Source organism: Vicugna pacos, chromosome 23, assembly GCF_048564905.1.
Source record: "Vicugna pacos chromosome 23, VicPac4, whole genome shotgun sequence".
NCBI lineage: Eukaryota > Metazoa > Chordata > Mammalia > Artiodactyla > Camelidae > Vicugna > Vicugna pacos.
The window spans coordinates 37,115,509-37,129,354 of record NC_133009.1 but is presented as its reverse complement, the minus strand read 5'-3'; the positions used below and the strand labels follow the sequence as shown (position 1 = coordinate 37,129,354).

At 46.9% G+C, this 13,846-nt stretch overlaps 1 protein-coding gene and 1 long non-coding RNA gene across 3 annotated transcripts; one reads left to right on the top strand and one right to left on the bottom strand.

The window, feature by feature from the left end:
* Positions 1 to 2,605: 2,605 nt before the first annotated feature.
* Positions 2,606 to 6,957, bottom strand: LOC116279596 (uncharacterized). Its single transcript, XR_012063652.1, has 2 exons — positions 6,716 to 6,957; positions 2,606 to 3,451 (listed from the first exon to the last, which is right to left on the bottom strand). It is a non-coding gene; the product is annotated as an uncharacterized lncRNA (long non-coding RNA).
* Positions 6,958 to 7,111: 154 nt separating this feature from the next.
* Positions 7,112 to 12,056, top strand: ZNF281 (zinc finger protein 281). 2 transcript variants are annotated; one of them, XM_072948793.1, is made up of 2 exons: positions 7,112 to 7,217; positions 7,331 to 12,056. In XM_072948793.1, exon 2 carries the CDS (start codon positions 7,349 to 7,351, stop codon positions 9,974 to 9,976), a length of 2,628 nt encoding a protein of 875 aa, XP_072804894.1. In that variant the 5' UTR covers positions 7,112 to 7,217; positions 7,331 to 7,348; the 3' UTR covers positions 9,977 to 12,056. The 2 variants fall into 2 exon arrangements, with proteins under 2 accessions (XP_072804894.1, XP_072804895.1); XM_072948794.1 differs by having other exon boundaries at positions 7,119 to 7,217; positions 7,335 to 12,056.
* Positions 12,057 to 13,846: the final 1,790 nt, after the last annotated feature.

The window sequence follows — 13,846 nt, the reverse complement described above, 5'->3', positions numbered from 1 at the left end:
GCTCCCCCATCACTGAAGCCAGAAATCTGAGCATCACCTGTAACTCAGCTCTCCCCTGCTCCCCCACACCCAGTCAGCGTCACGTGCATTTGACGGTATCTCCCAAGCACCTCGGTGTCCTCACCACCACTTCCTTGGTCCTGGCTCTCTCAGTCCTAACTGGTTGCCCTGCCTCTAATCTGTGTCAGCCCTTCTCCCTGACCGCTACTAGAGTTCATTAGAAACAAAACAACGAAACAAAAAACTCATGACATCACTTTACTGATTAGAACTCTTTAAGGAGCCCACTTTCCCTGGAGATTAGCTGAACTCCTCGACGTGATGCGCATGGCCGTTGCCGATCGGGTCCTGTCCCTCCCTGGTCTCACCAGCTTCCCCTCCCTCCCCTGGAGACCACCTGCTCCAGCCACTCGGAGCTCCGGGCAGGTCCCTGGACACCTCTGCGCTCTCACCCCACCGAGCTTTTCAGTCTCTCCCAGCTGCCTCCCCGATCACCCTTCCTGGCCCTTCAAGGATCAGATCTTCAGAAAAGTATCAAACCAAATGCATAACACAAAAGAGGCCGTCCTTGCTAGACGCTGGCTCCCCTTCCACGGTCCACCCTCCTCCTGGCAAAAGCAGTTATTTGTCCTGTCGTATAAACCGATGTTTCTTCTAGTCCACAAATCACAATGAATATACATTCATTTTAAAAATATAAGCTCACTCATTTAAAATAACCCCATTAACATCTTTTTTGGTTCATATTTGTTTTCATTTTTATGTTAAAGTAATAGGAATAAGCAAATATTAACTACTATGTACAAAAACAGGACAAGATTTTCTCCTGTCCAGCACAGGGAACTATATTCAGTATCTTGTAATAACCTTTAATGAAAAAGAATGTGAAAATGAGTATCTGTCTGTGTTTGCATGACTGGGACGTGATGCGGTGCGCCAGAGACTGACACAACATTGTAAACTGACTAGACTTCAATTAGAAAAAAATCGTAGGAAGAAAAAGCCGTCACAATCTTATCCTCAAATCAAATCAATGTTTCCTTTGTCCAGCGTAGGTTTAGATCTTATCGATGTGCCGATATTGCTATATTTCTAATAATATGCTCCACAGAATTTGTTGATAAGGTCATGCCTGTTTTTGTGGGTTTTAATTTTTTGGAGGGGAGAGGTAATTAGGTTTATTTATTTATTTTCTAATGGAGGGACTGGGGATTGAACCCAGAGCCTCATGCCTGCTAAGGGCACACTCTGATACTGAGCTATGTCCCGCCCTCTCCGTGCCGGTTGGCCTCTGTCCCACCTGTCTCTGACCTACCTCCTCTCCCTCCCATCCTTCGCAGTGACGACAGTTCGGTGTGAATCTTTCCACCTTTTCTCCTGTTTAATCGGTTCTGCTGCAGGAGGAGGAAGGGAAGGTTTTTGTTGCCCGTTCTGCAAAAATGAGAATACATAACCCACGTCTTTTTTTCTTGCTTCTCCCATTGAACCACACATGGACGTCTCTGCAGGCTGATAAACACAGCTCTAACCCATTCCTTCAGCTGCCTGATATCCTGGGGGTGAGGGTACCACAGTGCGTTCAGCCGCTCCTGGGCCGGAGGGCATGCGGGCTGTGTCCAGGTCCCTGCCGGCTCCCGTAGGCAGTGCTGACACGAGCAACCTGGACCCTACATGCCACCGTCCCCTGATGTTTCCTTTCTATGGGATTTCGTCCCCCAAACGGGAAGTGTTTCTAGCAGGTAGGTTGGAGCATGATTTATAAATAAATAGAAGCACACAGTGTAGCGTCATACACCCCAAGTTCAGCAGATACTCATAATGATAAGGCTATTCGACTAGGTGGTTACCTAGCAGCCTTCTGATGGGAAAAGACACGTTTCCCGGCAACGAGCAAGTCTGCATTACTGAGTGAGAATTTACTAGGAAGTACAAAGCTGGAGCGTGGCACACAGCAGCTGAGAAGCACGGCTGCGAGGCTGGCTGCCCGGCTTCCTTGCTAGGCCGGCTCAGGCCGGCAGAGGGGCATCACGGGATACTGAGTCCCTATCCTTGAGCTAACCAAACCGCAACGTGCTTTCAACCAGCCTCAGCTCTGTGCGATCTGACCAATTGCATTCTGTTGAAGCCAGTGACTTAAGAGCTGTGAAGGGGTCTGTTTAAGGCAACGTATGTGAAAAGGCCTGAAGTGAGGGGTCAGAACACGGGTCCTGGGCTCTGCAAACTTGTCGGCCCTGTGGCACTCGGGAGCAAGCCTCAAAATCCCCATCTATAAAATAAAGCTAGTAATAGTCACGCCGCCCACCGCAGGACTGCAGGGGAACAAATGGAACCATGTAAACAAAAGTGCTCCGAGCCAGCTAGACATCCATTAGCATTGTTAATCTTATTCAGATTCCTGAGGAAGCAATGTACCGTGTCTGGTGGCACCTTTCCTGTTCTTTGTGTCACCAGGAAAGAACATTTTAGCACTTAAAAGAAGATTATTTTGTAGCAGTCGAGAAGTGCACTCTGAAAGTACAGATCAATATAAAAATTAAGGACTAGACGTCAGCCCCCGAGTCTATCGGCAGGTACGGCTCGGTGGACTTCTGTAACAGTGACGATATTTACGGAGCTGCCTCAGTTTTTAATGTTTCATAGATAAATGAGAATGAAGTAACAGAGTGAGATTCCCACCCTCTTCCCTTAAGTTTCCATTTCTAACTCCCTGTACAGTATCAGATGTCACCTCCCGGTGTTCCTTCCCGCCTCGAGGCTCCTGCCTGTACAACGCACACGTGCGACAGGAATCCAGCTGCTACACACGGGGTGCTTCCCGCTGTGACTAAAATACTGAGAAACTGGTGCCTCGATAGGTACTCCAAGTATATGATGGAGGGGTCTGTCTGTGGATACAACGGCAGAAACTTCCTAACCGACGTGAGGGGGCATTTGCTCCAGAGGCGCGGCAGACTTCCAGCCCGTGCCCTGGCAGGACGGAACGCTGGTGTGGGGAGTCCAGAGAGCTCAGAGCCAGTTGGAATTTGGCAGTTGGTTTCCTTCCAGCTGTCCTTAAAGGTGTTCTCTGCAGGGGTTTAAAAGTGGCGCGTACTTATGACTTAAGATTTTTATGTTTAGCTGTTTCTGACTTCATTCTTCTCATTGGAAAACAGAGAAAATGGGGTGTTTATCCAGCAGGGGAGGGTTTATGAAGTTCTGCAGTTACAGCTAAACCATCATGACGTTCAACAGCTGGTGAAATCAGTGGGGAAAGAGGTCGTGTGTGAAGCATACAGTTCAATTAATTAATTATCTTGCCGAAGGTGTACCTGTCAGTGGGCTGTGGCGGCATCAGGGAGGCAGCCCGAGAGAGAGGAAGGCAGAGTGCCTTGGAGCGCGTGGAGTTTCAGACTTTTCTGGGTGTGGGAAGCCTTCATTCTGGGGCTTCCTCATCACACTCTTAAGAGTGCTTCTGTTGAAGAAAAAGAAGAGAAAAAACTTTTGAGATTCAAGCCTTCTTTATTTAAAAATCCCTTTTCAGTCTAAGTCCTTTTTTCAAAAGGGAGATTTTTGTTGGCAATCACTTTACATTAATTAAAGGGTTAACTATATTCAAATTTAACTGTATAACAACACAGAAGTGCAATAAATACAAACATCGGGTTGTATTCCACAGTCTCCTCACCTTACCAAGACATGGGGACTTTCTGACTTATTTTTTTGTACTCTTAGAGAAAATCGAATTTACAAGATAGATAAATTAAAGGAATAATTATACACATTATAGAAGGTCTATTTGATGTTCAAAGCATCATATGGATTTCATGCAAACAGCTGAATTTCTTAATATATAGAAATCACAGTGCATGTTGTTTAACGTACAGGAAATTGTACCGAGTTAACAACGATAACCAGAAACAGTATTGAATTTAGGGAAAGCACACTGATTTCTGCAACTTAATTTGCAATGCATCAAAAAGGAAGACGGGCTGATGCGTAACAGAGGGACGGACAAATTGACAGAAAGGCAAGTCAGCAAACATTATAAAATATTAGCGATAAATTCTTAAAAAAAGAAAGAACTCATCCATCGCACAAAGCGAAATACTTCCTCTCACAGAATTCAAGTTCGAATGACCTACTCTTTATAACTATACAGCACATCATGAAACAAAGAATTGGCAATTACCAAGGGGAGAAGGGTTGTTGATTTTCTTATAGTTTTTCATAAATCAGAGAAAGAAGTATTTTTTTCCTGAATGATCTAGAATGCAGGCAAATAGCCTACCAAATGAGTGTGATCTAAGCAGCCTGAACCACTCTGCACTCGTGAAGAAGGCTGCTTGAGAGATGGAGTTGAGTGTTGGTACTGAGCTTTGGAAAAACACACACACACAGAGAAAAAACTCCGTCATTGAATTTTTAAAAGTTTATGGCCCAAATGGAAATTTTTCATTGTTCAAAATTCTTTATTAATCTTTCTTATTAATACAAATACATGTACTACAAAGTTTTAGTTTCTGAAATTACATAGATCATAGCAGTGAAAACTAGTAAGACTGATTGTAAAAAACACCATACCAATGAAAAATGTTGATACTAGAGGAAACTCGGCACAGATATATGCAAACTCTTGGGACCATCTTCTCAACTTTTCTCCAAACCTAAAAGTGTTCTTTAAAAATAGAGTCTATTTTAAAAAAGAAATTAACAAGAGCAAAACTCATTTCTGTTTTATTTGGTCTCTTTGTTCTAGGATCATTTCTATAATTTGTAAGATGTAAGTATTCAGAGGTAAAATATTTAAATTTTCCTGTAGTATTTTCCCTTTGACAAGGCCACATTACTTAACTGTGTGAATCCTTTCAGATTTTGGTCCATTCCTCCATTTCATATTTGGTTTATTAGTACCTAACAATATTTTTATTTCCTCTGTAAGGCAAAAACACACGAGAAATTTCTTGCTCCCTATTCTAAGAAGTTCAAGCTATGTCAGTTTTATTTACTTAAAAAACTTGAGATTTTAGATTTAAGAGAGATTTGATTTATATTCTACAATTATGTATTCTCTAACGCTAAGACAAGTAGCAGGTCTTTGGAACTTTTACATAAGATACAATAAAAATGTGTACAATTTCACAACAGCTGATAACATGAAATTTTATCTTAACTTGAAGCAGCATTTTAAATACTGTTTAAAAACTATTCATAGTCACTACCCTAAGTTTATCCTTTTGGCTCCTGTATACTTTTATATTAAAAACTTTTTCCTACCCCACTGAAGACTGTAACAAATACATTCTGGTTGCTGTGGTCTAAAACATTGCTGAGAAATACTGATGCTTAGTGCTGTTTCTGTGGTTCCTTTGATGACAGCTTTCTGAGTTCAGTGTTTTCACGACCCAGGCATCTTTCAGAGACAGGCATAGTGATTTTTCTAATTAATATCCTATGTACCCGGGGTGGTATTTTTAGTTTTTATTTCTAAAGAATGCAGTTAACACAACCACTATATGTAATGTGCTGGTATGTTATCTTATAAATGCTCACGGTGCAGCTTCTAATACAGAAAAATAGAAAAATAAATTGACCTTGATGAAGTGTGTCTTCTTTTGTCTGTTCCCAGGAAAGTTTATTTCAGGTGTTTGTACTGCTGAAATGATTAGCGTTAACAGCTTTTCCCCTCCACTTTATTCTACAGGGCCTCTCCATCTTCCTGATGTATGGGGTGCACAACACACAGGTAAGTCTGCTTGGAGTACCTCAAGGCTGACAGAGTGAATGAGAGAAATGACAGGTTTCTTATCTTGATAACTGAGGAACAAAGTTGGCTTTTCATATGAGTGTCCCGCTGCCCTTCACGCTTGGACTAGCTTATATGCATCCCAGCTCACCATTAAACACTGACATCTGAGTAAAGGGACAGCCTCATTTCTCATAGGCATTGACTAATATTTCACTAGTGCCCTAAGTTTTGGGATGTTCAGTGTTTTAACACCTAACTATACTTGACGGTATTAAAGTTTCACCACTTAAGAGGCAGAGTGCTTCTAATGTCATTGCATGGAGTTAGAAAAACACGAATATTTCTTGTCTCAAAATGCTCATTAAATTCTTTTAAATTTTTGAGCAGGCTCAGAAAGGTCCATCAGCGTTAGTGAGTCATCTCATTTAATTATGAGACCTTATTTAGGTAGGAACATTGTTAGACAATTGACTTGTAATTTCATTATGAAAATGTACCATGGACATAAATTAGGATCATACTTCTTTCTCGTTCTTTTATGAAGGAAAATTCCGATTTACATATGCTTTTGGTTAGGAAAGTCGCTGGTTTAGATGTCTGCATGCTTAACATGAAAGTGAGCGCCCAGTGTGTACGTTAGGCACTGAACAAACACTGGTTGGATATTTGTTGATCCAAACTTGATTTCAAGATTTTACTCTGTAATTCTCCCTGCAGAGCAGAGCTAGTCATTTTGTCTGCGTTTCCCGGTATTCTGCAGCGGGGAAGGGCGGGGTGGGCCCGGCAGCCGCCTTCTCCCCGTGAAGCGGGGCCGGGCGGCGGTACCCGGGCCCAGGCACGCGGGCATCCAAACCCTCTGAGGATGCCGGAGCGCGCGTGTGGGCGTGCTTCCCAGCGCGGCCGCACCTGGATCCCACGCGCCTCCCTCTTCCAGTAGCCTTCAGGTAGTTTGGCAGGAAGACAACTTTTTTTTTTTTTTTGCAACGGTACCTCTGCTGCGGTTTCAAAGCGGCTCATCCCTCGAGTGTGGAGGAGGCGCGGCCCTGCGCATCCCTGGCGCCCGCGGCCTCGGAGGGATGCGGGCAGCACCCGCCGAGCGCCGCAGGCGGGCCCCGGAGAGCCCGGGCCCCCAGTGGGCCTGCGCCGCGCCCCCTCCCCAGCCTTCCGCAGGCGCGTCGCCGCCGCCGTCCGCCGCGCGTCCCGCCCCCGACGCCCGAGCGGCGCGCCCGCCAATCGCGCCCGCCGCCCGGCCGCCCCGCCGAGGGGTCCCTCCGCCCAACCGCCCGCGTGATTGACGGCCGGCCGGGCGGAAGCCGCGGCGCAGGCGCGCTGGCGGGCGCCGGGCCCTCGGGCCGGGTCGCCGAGCTCCCGGCAGACCCCGCGCCGCGGCTGCGCAGTGCCGGGCAGGCTTTTAATTCCATTGTGGAGAGGACGGCGTTATTTTTATTAACCGGAGGCGGCGGCGGCGACGGCGACGGTGGCGGCGGGACCCGTAAGCGGGGGCGCGGGGGCGCGGGCGCGCGGGGCGCGGGGCCGGGCGCGGGGCGGGCGCGGCGGCGGGGTCCGCGGCCCGGCGGCCGGCCCACTCCTCTCTCCTCTCCGCAGCCAGGCCTGCTCCGGGGCATGAAAGTCGGCAGCGCGTTCCTGAGCGGCGGCGGCGGCGGCGCGGGCAGCGGCGGGCGGGCGGAGATGGAGCCCAGCTTCCCGCCGGGCATGCTCATGTTCAACCACCGGCTGCCCCCGGTCGCCAGCTTCGCCCGGCCGGCGGGCGCGGCCGCCCCTCCCCCGCAGTGCGTGCTGGCCGCCGCCCCGGCCGCGGCCCCGGCCGCCGAGCCCCCCCCGGCGCCCGCCCCGGACGTGACTTTCAAGAAGGAGCCGGCGGCGCCCGGCGCGGCCTTCCCGGCGCAGAGGACCTCCTGGGGCTTCCTGCAGTCGCTGGTCAGCATCAAGCAGGAGAAGCCGGCCGAGCCCGAGGAGCCGCCGGGCGCCCCCCCGCACCACGCCTTCGGGGGGCTGTTCGCCGGGGCGGACGAGCGGGCGCCGGCGCTGGGCGGCGGGGACGGGGGCGGCCACGGCGTCATCCAGGACCTGAGCGTCCTGCACCCGCCGCCGCCGGCCCCGCACCCCCGCGACGTGCTGCTGGGCGGCGGCGGCGGCGGCCGGACGACCGAGGACCCCCGCGGCCCCGAGGAGCCAAAGCCGGACGCCAGCGTCAAGAAGGCGAAGAGGCCAAAGCCAGAATCTCAGGGAATCAAAGCCAAGAGGAAGCCCAGCGCATCTTCCAAACCGCCGCTGGTGGGAGACGGGGAAGGCGCCCTGCTCTCCCCCAGCCAGAAACCTCACATCTGCGATCACTGTAGCGCCGCTTTCCGGAGCTCCTACCACCTGCGGAGGCACGTCCTCATCCACACCGGGGAGCGGCCCTTCCAGTGCAGCCAGTGCAGCATGGGCTTCATCCAGAAGTACCTGCTGCAGAGACACGAGAAGATCCACAGTCGAGAGAAGCCGTTCGGGTGCGACCAGTGCAGCATGAAGTTCATCCAGAAGTACCATATGGAGAGACACAAGAGGACGCACAGTGGAGAAAAGCCATACAAGTGTGACACTTGCCAGCAGTATTTCTCAAGGACAGATCGCCTCTTGAAGCACAGGCGCACCTGTGGCGAAGCCATAGCGAAAGGGGCCCCCGGCGCAGAGCCCGGGGCGTCTGGCCACAACAGTGTGGGGAATCTGGCTGTGTTGTCTCAGGGAAACACCAGCTCTTCGAGGAGAAAGGCGAAGTCAAAGAGCATCGCAGTTGAAAACAAGGAACACAAGACTGGTAAAGCGAGCGACTCGCAGGTTCCGAGCAGTATGACCCTGCAGAGTTACTCGGTAGAGATGCCCACCGCGTCTTCCAGCGGAGGCATGATCGGCACTGGTATCGACGAGCTACAGAAAAGGGTGCCAAAACTGATCTTTAAGAAGGGAAGCAGAAAGAGTACAGAGAAGAACTACCTGAACTTCGTGTCACCGTTACCAGACATGGTGGGACAGAAGTCCTTGTCTGGGAAACCAGGTGGCTCGCTTGGCCTCGCGTCAAACAGCGGCGTGGAGACCATTAGTCTCCTCCAGAGCGCGAGTGGCAAACAAGGTCAAATGAGCAGTACTTACGACGATGCCATGCAGTTCTCGAAGAAAAGAAGATACATACCGACTGCCAGCAGCAACAGTGCCTTTTCCGTGAGCGTGGGACACATGGCCTCCCAGCAGTCTGTCATCCAGTCTGCGGGCGTCGGAGTTTTGGACAGTGAGGCCCCCTTGTCCCTTATTGACTCCTCGGCCCTGAATGCGGAAATTAAGTCTTGTCACGACAAGTCTGGAATTCCTGATGAGGTTTTGCAGAGTATTTTGGATCAGTACTCCAACAAGTCCGAGAGCCAGAAGGAGGATCCCTTCAGCATAACGGAGCCACGAGTGGATTTGCACACCTCAGGAGAGCACTCAGAGCTGGTGCAAGAAGAGAGCTTGAGCCCAGGCGCCCAGACGCCCTCCAGCGATAAGGCCAGCATGCTGCAAGAATACTCCAAATACCTCCAGCAGGCTTTTGAAAAGTCCACGAACGCAGGGTTCGCTCTCGGCCACGGGTTCCAGTTTGTCAGCCTGTCATCACCTCTCCACAACCACACTTTATTTCCAGAAAAACAGATATACACTACATCTCCTCTGGAGTGTGGTTTCGGCCAGTCTGTTACCTCAGTGTTGCCATCTTCGTTGCCAAAGCCTCCTTTTGGGATGTTGTTTGGATCGCAGCCAGGTCTTTATTTATCTGCTTTGGATGCCACACATCAGCAGTTGACCCCTTCCCAGGAGCTGGATGATCTGATAGATTCTCAGAAGAATTTAGAGACTTCTTCGGCCTTCCAGTCCTCATCTCAGAAACTGACTAGCCAGAAGGAACAGCAGAAAAACTTAGAGTCCTCAACAAGCTTTCAGATCCCATCTCAGGAGTTAGCCAGCCAGATAGATCCTCAGAAAGACGTAGAGCCTAGAACAACGTACCAGATTGAGAACTTCGCACAGGCGTTTGGTTCTCAGTTCAAGTCGGGCAGCAGGGTGCCAATGACCTTTATCACTAACTCCAATGGAGAAGTGGACCACAGAGCAAGGACTTCGGTGTCAGATTTCTCAGGGTATACAAATATGATGTCCGATGTTAGTGAAGCATGTAGTCCGAGGGTAAAGACGCCCACCAGCCAGAGCTACAGGTAAGGCCCAGGAGTGACCAGGCTGGGGGTCTTCTAATGTGATTTCGTTTTATTTCGAGAACACTGCCATTGGAATGTTTCTACGCGATCCTATTAAGAATAATGTAATGCCCTTTCAATGCAACTTTTCATATTTAGTTTATTTTGTTAGCGTGATTTTAGCTCTGTTTGTATTATGATTTTTAATCAAAATCAATAGATTAAAATAGTTTGACATTCGAAGTGACAATGTTTAGCAATCAAATTTACATGTATAGATTGTCAGGGAATAGCCCAAAAGTTTTAAATGCAAAAAAAAAAAACCATATAAAAAAAAAACAAAAAAAAAACCACATAAAAAAAAACTTTGTTGTTAGGATTAAGGTTATTCTAATTGCTTTACTCTCAGGAAAGTGTAATAACGCATGGGAATTCTGTACGTTATCACTGTAATGGAATATCCAATTTACAGGTAGTATATGCATTTCATCATTTAGGTAAGGGATCGAAAACATTTCAAGTTGCTCTATCTGGGCTGATGTGATACACGTTTTATCATTGAAGTAAGGGATCGAAAACATTTCAGATTGCTGTCTCCATCTGGGCTGATCCAAAATTCTGAATTGTTGGCCACCTGTACTTTGTTGCAGCTTTTAAATGTACTCTGAACTTCCAAACCACATTCATTCCAGCCTGGAAGAACAAATATTCTTGGATCTTTGATCAAAGCCTGGAATGATAGCTTTAATAAAAGAAGGAGGGAAAAAAAAGCACCCTTTCCTTACCCCAACTGTGACAAGGCCGGTCAGGGGCTGGTGGGCACAGTGTTGATGCCCAGGTGGCTGGTTGGTGCCAGTATTAGAACCCAAGCTGGAATTACATCATTCTTGGAAAATCTGGGTATGTGCCGTTTGTCATACATGGCCTAAAACTCTGTTCCCTGTCTTTTACTACATGTCACCCACACTTACGGGTTTTTTCTTTCATTGTTGTCTTTGTTCTTAACACGTCCTCTCGCACAGAGTCCTGGGCCTGCTTGTTCCTTCTGCTCCCTGTCTTGACAGTTTCGACTTTAGAATGAGTCACATTCCAATAGGTAATTGGCTGTGCGTTTCATATGCCTTCTGGCATCCAAATACTAAACCGTAGGGTTAGCATCCCCCCGCCCCCTTTTGAAGAACAGAGCCCTTGCAGGTGTCCATGTAGCATAAAGCCCCCATGCTCAGAGCTACAGACAACCAGTAAGAAGGTTGTAATTCCAGCTGGTGACAAAGCCAACGGGAGGGGTGAGAGCGTCTCACTTGGGGGTAACATTGGAACCTCTCTGAGAAGTTGCAGCCTGTTTAACGTACGTTTTGAAAGGGTGCGTCAGTCAGTATTGTACGGGGTCGTGTAAAGTCATCAAACCTTGCTATGAACGCTAATTGCCATTTGAAGCTACTGGTGGACAGTGGCTCTGCTCTAAACCACTTTTTAGCAATTGTATTTTTTTTTCTGATTATATTTTTTAATGTACTTTGATGTTTATGCTGATGAGTTTTTTTGTGTACTTTTGGTGATGTTTCAGTCTTAGGTACTCTTCTGACGTCAGAAAAGTGCCACTGGTTGTTTGCAGTCTTACTGTGTCATCAGCCTCCCGCAGGCTTCCATGTATAATAAAGTAATTAATACTGTGCACGTGTGAAACACTTCTGTTACGAAGGCAGTGTTTGGAAAATGAGAAATTATTAAAAATGGTTACAAAATACTAGTTAATTTCCTTTCCCTGCTTTCCTCCCTTAAGTCTGCTTTACCAGCTAAAGGTCACTTATTTGTCATTGCAAGATTCTTCGAAAATGTGTGTAATCTTCTTAAATACACGCAGTACTAAAAAGTCTGTTTTGGTCAGCGCGGCGAGTTCTGTTGGGGACAGAGCACAAGCTGTAATCAGAGGACGGAGAAGCCCTTTACCGCTGTGTCTCTGAGCTGTGTGGTCTCCCTCCAGCGTTTTGTTTTATACAGGTTTTGAATTCCTTTAACTTTTATTGTGTGTACTGAATACTGCATATGTACTATTCTGATTGTTTGCTCTAGTTTACTACCAATAAAAGACCTGTTAATCACAACATTGAAGAAAGGAGAGATCACTTAATATCCAGTCACGTTTTTCAGATTTTTCTATTAACGCCGTTTCATGGAAATACTCACGTCGCTGTATCCTGCAGTGTGGGGACTGGGGCTTTTGTGTGTGTGTTAAACTTGCGCCTCATGTTTCTGGGTTTGTTTTATTTGAAAATTCGGTTGGATGTTTTCTTCAGTTTGAGGCGTTTAACATTATGTAAATTAGAACATGTTTTACTGAACTCTGGGTCAGCCGTCCTAAATACTACTCTGGAGAGGTTATTTATTGAGGTTTCACTTTAAATCAGAGTCCAGTATCTTTTTGGTTCTAGGTGAATTTTTTTTTTTTTGCCTCCAAAAGGTTGTAATAAAATAACAGTATGACACAAATAAAAGTGGTCCTGAGCATTTTTAGTAGGAAAAAAAAGGGATTGTTAAGTCATAGTTTAACTGTTTCAAAAGGGTCTGAGTATAGATATTAGGAGGAGAGAGCCAAGACATGTAAGTGTTGCGGCTGCAGGGAATGCGTTTGAAAATCAGTGAATATGTTAACTTTTAACGATAAAGAAGAAAAAATTGTAGGTCTGTGTAAAATCTATGAGAGAATTATGCTCTGAAATCTAGTGACCACAAACATTGAAGAATTACAGTAAAAGTATTAAAGGGGAGAACAGGTTTCTGAGGCTTTGCCTTTTTTGTATATGATACTGTGTAGATAAATGATGAGTTATTTGTTTTAAGCATAAACATGGACTTCTCCGTAGAGAGGTATCTACTTTTGGGCCCTTTGTTTTCTCTTTGCCAACATCCTTCCCTAGATGATGCCGTTTTCTTGAACAAGAGTGCCAAGCGGAATCTCTTGATTCTGCATTGAATCCCAACCCTTGATTTCTCTGCAAAGATGACTCATTTCTCTGCTCTGGATTAACTCTAACATTCATCTTTTTATCCACTGACACCCCCCCTTTTTTTCCCCTAGGGTGGAATGTCTATATCTGAATCTGATTTTTAAATTTAAGGTTTTTTACTTGTAAGATACTAGGGTATGAAATAGGAAACTGCTTTGGAGTTCTCATTTGCTGCTGTAAGTGCAGGGTAAGGACTACTGAAATTCAGCAGTCGCTGGCTGGTAGCTTGTGAGATTGTGTCATTCAGTAATGAAAACAAAAATGTGGAGAAGAAATCTGTACTTATTTTTAATGTTTCTAAAAAATTGCAGACAGTGTACAGATATTTCTACCTCATTTAGTTTTCTGTGCTATACTCATCAGGTGAGACAGGCACAGCTTTTTGCTCATTCTTCATCAGGCATTTTGTGGTCACCTGTCACTAGGAGCGTGGAAGCCTGAACTGGGTGACAGTTTGAGCTGTGTGGCCTTGTGGGGACGTACACAATTCTTAGCTGCTGAGTTCCTGACTTCTTGCTGAACTGAAGAACTTCCCTGCAGAGAAGAACAGCTTCAGAACTTCAGAAAGTTATATTTTTAGAGTAAGCTACATCTGAAAACTGTCATTTTCAGAGTTTTATGGTCTTCGTGTTTTCTGTGACACATCATGACAGGATTTCATTTTTGAAATGTGATGCAAGGTTGCTTTGTCAGTGCAGTGACGTGCCCCGTGCAGGACCTGGGGGAGGTTACGCGGCGTGTCCCGCAAGTGTTCTTGTTAGGAGAGCCCTCCGGCCTGTCAGAGGAGCGGTCTGTGCTGGCTTCCAGTCTGCCTGTGCCTTCTATGAGATGATAAAGAAGAGTTCCTGAAAGCTCTTGAGGAACAACGTTTAATCATTTCCACTTGT

Bases quoted from the DNA above. Each gene is read 5' to 3' on its own strand.
- ZNF281 (XM_072948793.1), top strand. From the start codon at position 7,349: ATGAAAGTCGGCAGCGCGTTCCTGAGCGGCGGCGGCGGCGGCGCGGGC.